Source organism: Anolis carolinensis, unplaced genomic scaffold, assembly GCF_035594765.1.
Source record: "Anolis carolinensis isolate JA03-04 unplaced genomic scaffold, rAnoCar3.1.pri scaffold_10, whole genome shotgun sequence".
In the NCBI taxonomy this organism is placed as follows: Eukaryota; Metazoa; Chordata; class Lepidosauria; order Squamata; family Dactyloidae; genus Anolis; species Anolis carolinensis.
Window position 1 is genome coordinate 26,215,535 of NW_026943821.1, and position 12,046 is coordinate 26,227,580.

A 12,046-nucleotide genomic window follows, 5' to 3' on the forward strand; every position below is an offset into this window, starting at 1 on the left:
CCCAGGCCCGCCCTCGCGTCCTCGCCTCGCCCGGCTGAGGAGGAGCCAGAGAGGCGGCAGCGGCAGCCAGGCCTCCGCCTCCTCTCGCCTTCAGGCAGCCGCGTCGAGATTGGGCCTTCGCCTCCGCGCCTCATTCTGGAGCCTCACCTCCAGCTCAGGTTATTTATCCTGTCAGTTGCAATTTGAAAATACAGTTATTACAGGCCTGGGCCAACTTGGGCCTTCCCTCCAGGTGTTTTGGACTGCAACTCCCACCATTCCCAACAGCCTCAGGCCCCTTCCTTTCCCCCCTCAGTCGCTTGAGCGGAAAGGAAAGGGCCTGAGGCTGTTGGGAATGGTGGGAGTTGCAGTCCAAAACACCTGGAGGGAAGGCCCAAGTTGGCCCAGGCCTGAGCTATAATGCAGAAAAAAACTTGGCAATATACTTAATTTCCTTTCACCAGAAGCAGGCCCCTTCCAGTGCCTCTGGTGTCACTGTAAGAAAGTCCTCAATAATAATAATAATAATAATAACAACAGCAACAACAACAACAGCGGGCCTGAGGCTGTTGGGTATGGTGGGAGTTGCAGTCCAAAACACCTGGAGAAAAGGCCCAAGTTGGCCCAGGCCTGAGCTATAATGTAGAAAAAAACTTGGCATTATACTCAATTTCCTTTCACCAGAAGCAGGCCCCTTCCAGTGCCTCTGGTGTCACTGTAAGAAGGTCCTCCAAAATAATAATAATAATAATAATAATAATAATAATCAAGATTGAACTTCAAAGACTCTGGCAGAAACCAGTGCAGGTGGTCCCGGTGGTGATCGGCACATTAGGTGCCGTTCCAAAAGATCTCAGCCGACATTGGGAAACAATAGACATTGACAAAATCACAATCTGCCAACTGCAAAAGGCCACCCGACTGGGATCTGCGCGCATCATTCGAAAATACATCGCACAGTCCTAGACACTTGGGAAGTGTTCGACTTGTGATTTTGTGATACAAAATTCAGCATGTCTATCTTGTTTGCTGTGTCATAATAAAATAACAACAACAACAACAACAATAATATAACAACAACAACAACAATTTTATGTTTATATCCCGCCCCCATCTCCCCGCAGGGACTAGGGCAACTCCAGTGCCTCTGGTGTTGCTGTAAGAAGGTCCTCCATAATAATAATAATAATAATAATAACAACAACAACAACTCCCCACAGGGACTTGGGGTGGCTAACATGGAGCCAAGCCCAGGTAATCACAATAAAACAGGATAAATACATACAAAACAAAACAAGCATCGGGGAGATAGGGAAGATAGGGCGGAATACAAATAAAGTTTTATTATAATTTAAACAGAGTAGACCATATTAAAAAGCAATACTATATAGTGATTAAATAAAAACCACCATATAAGAACAAAACGGCAATTAATAAGATAAGACCAGGCTAAAGTGCAAGGAGTGTATAATTAAAAATCTGATAAGGTTGATAATAAAGTGCTGCAGTGTTAACTGGGCAATTCGGAGGTGGGGTAAAGGAGAGATTATTACCAACTAAAGGGCAGAGAGACAATATATTGTGCATGTGGCAGGGCTCAGGCCACATTGTAGTAGTAGTAGTAGTAGTAGTAGTAATAATAATAATAATAATAATATATTTATTTATTTATTTATTTGCTACATTTATATGCTGCCCTTCTCACCCCGAAGGGGACTCAGAGCGGCTTACAAATTAAATTTACATACAATATTATATTTTTAATAAATTACTTTATTTATAGGCTGCCCTATCTCCCCACGGGGACAGCAGGCCTGTAGTTGGACCTGGCCACAATGGTCCATGCCTTGGTTGCATCCTGGCTGGACTACTGTAATGTGTTCTACGTTGAGCTGTCTTTGAAAAGTGCTCAGAAACCACTGAATCACACTGGAGAACGTAGAGATGCTTACAATATTTCCATAGGCATTTATTGATCATCCAGCACAATCCTATCATCAAACTTCAGCAGACCTAGAGATACCTAGAGGTGTCCTCTCAGGTAAAAAAAATAGGTTAAAAAATTAAGTATGCAGTTTTTCCAATGTATATGTGTGTGTGTGGGGGGGGGGGGTCTTACACACCAAGCTCTGAAAGTAGACGGCTTAATATACTTTAGCATTTCCATACCTCTGCAATTTTTGATAGGGACTCTCGAAAGTCGTATTCTTTGTGGCTGAGCCAAAAGACTTGTCTCCAGCCTGCCTTTGATTTAATTTTCTGCTATTACTCCATGTTGTTACACTCCCTTTATGTCACCCTTCCAAACAATCCCTCCCCATCCTTGGCTGGCACACTCCTCAGGGTCCTTCCTGAAGAATGTCACATCCCTCCTTAGCTAGCCATTTGGCCAAGCGAGACGTATTAAGTTCTTTTAATCTTCTTCCATAAATCACTGTCTCCCAACTTCTTGTAGCATTGGACACAGTCTAATGCAGCACATAAAATTCTAAGGCTGATAGGAGGTTTGCTGCCATTTCCCTGCTGCTTGGGGGACTCATAACACCAATTATTATTATTTTAATTTGTAGATGACAGTAGGAAGCATGACAAATGAATGCTCAAAAGTTTATTTCCAACATTTGCTTAATTATTTTATTTTCAGGTTGTCTTATTCAGCCAGAAACCATATCAAGAGGAATCTGGTCGGCAAAAACTGTAGTTTTTCTTTTAAAAATACCGTGTTTCCCCGAAAATAAGACAGTGTCTTATATTAATTTTTGCTCCCAAAGATGTACTAGGTCTTATTTTCAGGGGATGTCTTATTTTTCCATGAAGAAGAGCTCACATTTATTGTTGAACAACAAAATGAACATTTATTATATACTGTAAAGTAGTTGTCATCACAAACCAGCATAACCAGACAAAATGTGAATCCTATCAATAATTTCTTGTTACTACCATTATTTCCATGTACAACTGGTATGTACATTTACCAATCCTGAATGCTCTGGTGTTCTGTTTGGCAGGCGCTGGGCATGCTTCCAAACAAAAACTTTTCTAGGTCTTACTTTCGGGGGAGGCCTTATATTTAGCAATGCAGCAAAACTTCTACTAGGTCTTATTTTTCGGGGATGTCTTATTTTCGGGGAAACAGGGTAGTATTTAGAATATATGATCCTTTGTTTTTTGCTGTTAAATATAATTTTTCCATGTGTGTGTGTGTGTGTATGTGTGTGTGTGTGCACCTACAAGTTGCCTGCCAATTTATTGCAGCCCCATTAATTTCATAGGATGTTTTAGTCAAGCAATATTGAGAGGTGGTTTTGCCAATTCCTTCCTATGAAATATAGCCTGCAGCATCTGGAATCCATTAGTTGTCTCTTATGCACGTACAAACTAGAGCTGACCCTGCTTATCTTCTGAGATCTGTTGGGAAATAACGCCTTTTGGGTACAGGTTGAGCATCTCCTATCCAGAAATCTGAAAACTGAAATACTCCTAAACCCCCAATTGTTCACTTCTATGGCTGGGATAGTGACATGCTTTCTGATGGTTCAATATATGCAAATTTTGTTTCAAGCACAAAATTATTAAAATAGTATGTGTAAATTATCGCCAGGTTTTGTGTATAAGGTGCATATGGAACATAAAAGGGGTTTGTGTTTAGACTTGAGTCTCTTTTTTCTCTCTTTTCCTTTTTCATGTTTGTAGAATTTCTGAACAGTTTATATTAGTGTGGGATAGGGAGGGCGAGACAGTTCTCTTTATTTTCTACAGATAATGTTGTATAGCATTTCAAATATCAAACTCCAAAGCTGGACTAACACTGACCAATTTGTCAAAAGGAAGCCTTTGATTCCACCAGCAGCATATTTTAATACACTGTAAAATTACTTGGGGCTCAGCTTATTTCCCTGCTATCAAAACCTCTCAACAGGATGACTCATTCCCAGAGCTTTTAACTTACTAACAACTATCTGTCTGGGAGCAGATTATTTGTCAGTACCCTTATCCTGTCCCCATCTGACAGTTGTCCTCCCTCTGTGATTTCAAGAGGCGTGGATTCAGAATGAAGCATTTTGTCTTTTATAGCTTGCATGAAATGTTTTTCTTCTCTCCTTTCATTTGTATTTGTGAAGGAAAGAACCCAGAATTCCTACAAGAACAGAAGGAAATGCATCTAAAGATGCTCTTGTGGGTTTTGTTTTAGTTGTTCCCCCTTTGAAGAAAGTGAGAGGGCAAATATCTGGGTTGCAGGAAGATATTAAAAATCTGTTTATCTCAAATGGGACAGCTGAACACACAGAACCAAGTAGAACCGTATACAGGTATCTTTTCACCCTGGTGGCTCCCAGATGTTTTGGACTAAAAGTCCTACCACTCTTTCCAGGCTGTGCAACACTCTACTGAAGGCAGCCAGCCAAATTTCATTCCAGTTGTTCTGTTGCTGGCAGGCAAAAAATCTATGTGGTTTGTGAGAATTGCATTGTAGCAGAAGTGGCTTATGACTCTCTAACTGATATATTTTAAGTCATATTTCACATTTTATTTATCTTTTATTTCAACTCAGAAGAAATGCTGTCCTTTGAGGCCGTAGGGTCTGGACAGTGGCAGTGCTGAAGGCAAACAGGATAAAACCAAGGAAAGAAAATGCAAACCAGACAGAGAGTGAAACCACAGAACGTTTTCTGGCTCTAATGAGGTAGCAGAGTTCTTCTGAGGTGCTCCTTCTGTGGCAGCGGAGAAAACTGAGGGGAAAGGAAGGAAATAGGGATCACCAGATGATGTGCAAAAAGCTGGGGGTACAGCACACACCAAAGCACTAAATCAGGGGTCCCCAAACTTTTTAAGCAGAGGGCCGGTCCACAATCCTTCAGACTGTTGAGGGGCCGAATTATCATTTGAAAAAAAATACAAACAAATTCCTATGCATACTGCACATGTCTTATTTGTAGTGCAACAACAACAACAACGAAAGAATACAATATTTAAAAATGAAAACAACTTTAACCAACATAAACCTATTAGGATTTCAATGGAAAGCGTGGGCCTGCTACTGGCCAATGAGATAGTCAAGTTAATTAGGTTTGTTGTTGTTGTTGTTGTTGTTGTTGTGTGCCTTCAAGTCATGTCAGACTTTGGCCAAGCCCAAGTCTAAAATTAATTATTTATTTACTGTATTTATTTACTACATTTATATCCCACCCTTCTCACCCCGAAGGGGACTCAGAGCAGCTGTATGTACATACAATATATTATATTATTAGCATAACACAATATTAGCATTATATATTACTATATTGAACTATACCACTATACTATTATATAATATGTAATATATAACATATAATTAATATTATTATATGGTATTACTATTAGTATTATATTGTGTAACATAAGATTATTATCAATATTATATGTATATACAATATATTATATTATTAAAACTGATATAAAAATTACAGTAGAGTCTCACTTATCCAACACTCGCTTATCCAACGTTCTGGATTATCCAACGCATTTTTGTAGTCAATGCTTTCAATACATCGTGATATTTTGGTGCTAAATTCGTAAATACAGTAATTACTACATTGCATTACTGTGTATTGAACTACTTTTTCTGTCAAATTTGTTGTATAACATGATGTTTTGGTGCTTAATTTGTAAAATCATAACCTAATTTGATGTTTAATAGGCTTTTCCTTAATCTCTCCTTATTATCCAACATATTCACTTATCCAACGTTCTGCCGGCCCGTTTATGTTGGATAAGTGAGACTCTACTGTATTATAAAACTGAGGGCGGGGGCCAGGTAAATGACCTTGGAGGGCCGCATCCGGCCCCCGGGCCTTAGTTTGGGGACCCCTGCACTAAATATTGTAAGTCACTTGAATGGAATCCTGCAGACACTGAGTGCATATATATCAAACTCCACAAAGGTCATGAAGAACAGTGTGTAGGTCAAAATAGCTCAGGTTCTCGTGGAGAAAGTAAAGGATATTTTGCAGCTTTGATATTTGCAGCTCCTCCTGCTTTGTATTGTGCCTATACTGCTGTCTGTGCAATCAGCATGCACACCTTACCTGTGGCTTCCATAATCTTTAAGTTAGTCTGGACATGGAGCAATAATCAAGCAATATATAAAGACCTAGTCTTGGTGTAAAGCTGTATTTCTGCTGTTTTAGGTCACCCCCATGTCTTGGACTTATAGATAGAATCAGAATCATAGAATAATTGAAGAGACCACATGGGCCATCCAGTTCAATCCCTGACATGCAGGAAAAGCACAATCAAAGTATCCCTGACAGATGGCCATCTTTTCTTCTTGGATCAAGGCCCATTACCCACAATTGTTCCTGCCTCATCCATTTGCTCCTGTAGCTTAGGCTTTGGCTTTATGCAATTGCCAATTGCTTGCCTTTCACTGAAACCATCTGTGCAAATAATGAGATCTGAGCCATCCAACTGGACTTTGTCTCTGACAGAAATTTTTATTCTATTTTACATCTCTGAGTATTACTGAAATGAAATCATGACAAGTGCCTTGTAATATTGAGCTCCAAATGAAACCAAAAGGTTTAAACGAAGCAGGAAAAAAAAGCCAAGGAAAAATTCAAATATACACATGAAGGGGAATTTGGTAAACATCTTTTAAAACCATGGGGGCGGACAGAGAAAAAAGAACAAACACTTGCAGAATTTTGCAGACACTTTCTGATCAGTTATGGCAACAAGACTGCTTACGAAGTGTGTGATCTTGAGGGAAAGAAAGAGTGCAAATGAGAAAGGTGATAAAATCAACTGCGTATAAAAAAAGGAGCACAAGATAGACAGAGAAGAAGAGTGGCACAAACCAACATCTGTTTTATGGCAAACTCCTGATCCTTTGGCCACATGAAAATCAAGTCTGTGGGTTCCATAGAAATTCTCCATAGAAAGGAATGTCCATGATTTTGCAGGTATTATGGCCCATTTTATCCAACATCTCCGTATCAGGCTTAAGTGTTTCCTCACAGAGGAAAAGAAAAACCACAAAGGTACTTGTTTCACAGTTTCTGGACTCCAATATAAGACTGTCCGGAATTGGACGAATGCCCCCAAAATACTATTCTGGGAACATATACGCTCCTTAATCAGAAAGGAGAGGAAAAAGATGAAGCAGGTAACCCTCCGCATTCACTGTAGATGTTGGAGGCCCCCCTACTGCACACCTGTCTTTAGGCTAGAGTTTGTGCGGTTGATAGGCAGCGGGTGGGCTTCTGTGTTGAAGACCCAGTCCTCCAGAGACAGCACATCATCTTCACAGAAGAGAAGATAGAGATACCTGGAGCCAAGAGAGGAGAGAAGGCAAACCAGCATGAGATGCCCGGATGGACATTGTCTGGAATTTCAGCTTCCAGAAACCCTGTTCAGCAATGTTAATAAAGCATGGGGGTTGAAATACAAAACACCTGAAAGGCAAAAGGTTCTCCAGCCCTATCTTAAGAGTGAATTCAGATGACTATTTTCAACTGAAACGGACGTAAGACACAGTTCTGGCCCCAGCTGTACATGTACGACTGGTCTCAGCTGCACGTCAACAAGCAATGAAAAATCATGGCTTAGTGCAGACAAACTAGACATTGCTAAAAAAAAAAGATCAAAGTGCTATGAGTCTCTTTTCTGAGGAAGATTTGTATTTTATTTTATTTATATCCCTTTTTTCCTGCCATGGGAGCCAAGGTGGCTCTCTCCCAGGAAGAAGAGCAACAATGGATCAGCCAAAGAATAACGGCATTCAGCTTGCTGACACACGACCCCAACAAGAGGATCACAGCACTATTTTCTAAGCCTCCTGTTCTGTCTCTGTACATTTTGTCTCTACATTATTTCAAGAGAAGATTGTGAAAAATAAGCTAACCTCCTTTGGCAATTTCAAAAGATATACATGGCAGGGATGGAGGCATCAAGCCCGCCCCGCCAGTTCCATCCAACAAAGCATCCACATTAAAAAGCAAATGGACAAAGGGCTTTCTTATAAGCCTGAGAATTTATTTCAAGGTACATCCCAAGATACTGCAAAGGCTCAAGGAAATGCATCCCTGTCTTATAAGACGTCAGGACTTACTTTAGCGTCTCTGCCAGAAAAAAGCTCTGTTGCATGTTGTCATGACTTGGGGTCGAGGCATAAACGTCACGGATCCCGGAGAAACCTGCTTCTACTCGGCAGTTTTTCTCCAGTGCCTAGTTTGGAAGAGGAGGAGGAGGGGGAAAAGGCCAAATTAAATCTCTTCTGGCAACAGCAGATTGAAGTCACCCGGTAATCCTAACTGATTGCATTTCTCCCATGTAATTTTACAAGTTGAATCCAGCTTTTCAAGAGCCTACATTCCCACGGAAGAGCTGGTGATTTCCCCAGGGTCCAAGAAAACAGGCCACCGTTGACCAATGGGCTGTAGGGACACTCTGATGGATGGCCCTTTGTGTTACACCCAGCCTTTGTAGTATGTAGTTCTCAAATACCAACGACTGGAGGAGACACTTCCTGAAATATTATGCAACTGGATAATCACTAATATATGAAATGGCCACCTCCAACTGGACATCTGGGAAAGAAGATGCTGGACTAGACAAGGTTTTGGTTTGATCCAGCATGGTATTTCAGTCCTTTGAGGTGGCTCTTTGGTGAGGGAAGATGAAGCATTGTCCACAGGTGGAAAATCTTGAGGTGATGCCATTAAAGGCAGCATGTTGGGAAGGAGAAGGTTTGGGGCTAAAGTCACAAGAGAAATCTCCCCCTTCAAGGAGACATGCAGGAACACATCACTGTGCCCCAAACTCCCAACTCAAACTGGTGACAACAACAGTAATATTAATTAGGACACAAATGTCAAACTCTATTCCGCACCTAAAGGAATACAAGCAAACTAAATGGTTGAAAAATGTGTTCTGCCATATTATGTAAAGCGGCTTCATTTCACATTTGGCTCCAGATCCAGAGTTTGGGATTCTGACACCGGTTCAATGCTTCCTAACCCAGAATGCCAGAATTCTTCTCAACCCAAGTTTTCCACTCCTTTGTGATTATAATTATCTGATGCAAAGTTTTGTCTAGGTGTCTTCTACACCGGAATGCAGTCATCTCTAAGGAGTGACATTAGGATATAGTAATAGAAGTAATAAATAAATATCTAAGGGGCGAAATTAGGGCTGGGCTGTAAACTCCTTTGAGGGACAAAAGAATATACAGATTAGTGTCTATTTCAGAATTGTTGATTGTTTACACCATCTGAGTCAAATTTCAGTGTTCTGGGTATGCCTGAAAGAAGATTCATCATTTGCTAATATAACGAGTTCTGCATTTTTATAAGAGAGCTTGACAAATTGGTGTTGCCCATCCTCAGATTATTTTTTAATAATCAAGGACTCAAACTCAGTTTGTGCTAAATTAATACCACTTAGATAGGGCAGGCATAGCTGCATTAAGATACTCAGAGTACTCAATTTTAGAAGAAAAAACATCTTACTCTATAGTTTTCAGGGGATAATTATCTAATAATTAGTGTACTTATTGGGGATGCGCTTGCCCTAAAGCCATGGCTGTAAACAAACCGAGAAAGACCTCTCTGGGTGAGTGAAAAGGTCTTGGCCGCACATTTATTTCACAAGGACTCTCACTGTTAACCATACTTGTAGAGGGTAGCACTCCACAAAAAGGGAAACGTGAAAATGTGGCGATTCCATTGCTTTTTCGAATCTCCGTTTAGGTTGAAGTGGGAAATTAAATTATTTTGACTACAGTTTCTGAAAAAAAAATCGAGACTTACGTGAACTGCTGCATTCCAATATTTCTACCCACCCGCCCTTGGTCTCTCTCTTTAAAAAAAGACTTATTTGTGGCATTTTATTTCCATATACCTGTACAGCTTCCCAGCCCCACTGCCTGTATTTGGGATCGTGCGTCAGCCTCCACAGGTACAGGTAACTCTCAACCACCTCGGGGCGCAGGATGTAATACCGATCGCTGAGGCGGGTGGCCATTGCTTCGGTGCCTGAATCAAAGCGAAACGCTTCTGGGCCCAGCTTGGTCTCTAGCAAAGGAATACATTAAATAGTCAGAGAATGCTTGGCACATCAAGGGGCTGATTTATTAAGCAGGGGTCAGGGAACATTCCTAAAACACATGCATACTGACAATTAGGAAGTGGAAAGGGACCTCTGTGAAATCCTAACAGTTAAAGGATGAACAGGGTGGGATTGCTGCCAGTCCTAAGGGGAGAAGGGTTTTGTTCCAGTTGTCAACCCCAATGAATCCACACTTGTGGTGGGATATAGCTATTTACATAAAATGTCTGTATCTTATCCTGGAATTAAAGATTTTAGGGTGGTGTATAGAAGACAGACAATAAGCTCCTCACAGGCTGGGTTCCAAAGGGAAAGAGTGTACCTTATATTATAATTTTCTCTGGCCATCTCCTAAATTTCCTTATGTGACTTCAGTATTGGAGCAAAAGTGCATGTCATTGGTTGATTCATCTTAGTACCGGGAAGGGCTGAGAATGGGTTCATTGTGCTTTCTATGTAGGTAAAGATTTCCCTTGACGTTAAGTCTAGTCGTGATCGAATCTGGGGGTTGGTGCTCTTCTCCATTTCTAAGCCGAAGAGCTGGCGTTGTTCATAGACACCTCCAAGGTCATGTGGCCGGCATGACTGCATGGAGCGCCGTCTATGTACTATGTGTTTATTTCGGACGCCAGTGCTGCCAGCACAACTTGCATGAAGCAGATCCTGTTTTTACTGTAATTGATGTTTTTATTGGATAACTGTTTTATTGCTGTGTTTTGATATTTGATTGTTTTATCGGGCAAGGCCCCATGTAAGCCGCCCCGAGTCCCTTCGGGGAGATGGGGCGGGGTATAAAAATAAAGTTATTATTATTATTATTATTATTATTATTATTATTATTATTATTTTTAGACCTACTACTTCAATCCAGCCTTGCCCATGAGATATCAGGACACCATGTTTCTGCCATTCCTGTGCTGCTTCCCTTACATGCGTCCTTGTATTCATTTTGGAGGACAGCACTGTGTGGAAACTGGTCAGAGCAGATGAGAACACTGCCCACGAGCACTGCATTGGGCAGAGCTCTTATAGTTCACGATGTGCACAGAATACTGCACTAGAGAAATCATTGCTCTGCATCAAACTGGCTTTTTTTCCCCCAAAATAAAAAGCAAAAGACACGGCACCTTGCCAGAATGGCTCCTTTAGCAGCAGCTACCAGGAGGCACTTTTCACCTCCAGCACAGCAAAAAGGCACAACTGCAATCCCGGCGGGGACGGCCCATTTGTTTTTTTATGCCTTGCGTTCTAGGCTAATGCTCAGCTGCAGTCTCTCATTTCAAGGGGAAAGGGCCCAGGGGGCACCGAGGGATGCAAAGTACAGAGTGCTCTGGGCGCAGCTGAATATTCCATTATCTCCGGAGCAATTTACTCGAGATCGCAATGCCTGGCTGTCCCCGGCACGGGGACAAATCAATGCCGGCGGGGGATATGCCCTCTTCACCTGACACCACGGAGTCAGGCACCATCACCAACGGCATCTGAAGGGAATACGCCTCCCCTACTGTTATTCTGGCATTTTTGTCAGCAGCGGGTACAAAATGTGTAAATGTCAGACAGCTGACACCTTCAGCTGCCTGGAGATCTCCTGCATTTTAAAATGTTATTCTTCTGATGCTTATTCTTCGGTAACTTGAACTCCTTTGCAAAATGCTCTCACGCATCCCTCCACAAAAGCCACTTGTTCTAAAGTTGTTGGTCCAGCACTGCAAACAGTTTCTAAACCCCCTAAAATGCAGCCTAAGCACATACCCATACATTCAGTCTTCACTGGCACATCTTTCTTTTATTCTGCTATCCTTTGCTGTTATCTAATAGGCATTACATCTCATCCAACCAGAGCCGTTTTGGATGAGATCTAATACCTATTTAGTCTAATGTTTCTATAGCAGCATGAGCTATACCTATATCCTTATATCCATACCTATATTCTGCATTTTGGGTTTCCCAACAAGGGATAAAAAGAGCCATGCTGCCTCTC

The 12,046-nt window shown here is 41.4% G+C and overlaps 1 protein-coding gene and 1 long non-coding RNA gene across 2 annotated transcripts in view; one reads left to right on the forward strand and one right to left on the reverse strand.

Annotated features, from left to right (window-relative positions):
• Nucleotides 1-28: 28 nt before the first annotated feature.
• LOC134293808 (uncharacterized) overlaps nt 29-12,046 on the forward strand; it is a 66,304-nt gene continuing 54,286 nt past the window's right edge. Inside the window, exon 1 of the long non-coding RNA XR_010000761.1 lies at nt 29-158. This is a non-coding gene — a long non-coding RNA (uncharacterized LOC134293808). The remainder of the gene's footprint in view (nt 159-12,046) is intronic.
• Nucleotides 6,428-12,046, reverse strand: part of man1c1 (mannosidase alpha class 1C member 1) — a 109,680-nt gene continuing 104,061 nt past the window's right edge. The window contains exons 10-12 of the mRNA XM_062962553.1: nt 9,859-10,031; nt 8,069-8,184; nt 6,428-7,285 (exon numbers count right to left, since the gene is read on the reverse strand). Coding sequence (XP_062818623.1) covers nt 7,162-7,285; nt 8,069-8,184; nt 9,859-10,031 — 413 coding nt within the window. The 3' untranslated portion in view covers nt 6,428-7,161. The remainder of the gene's footprint in view (nt 7,286-8,068; nt 8,185-9,858; nt 10,032-12,046) is intronic.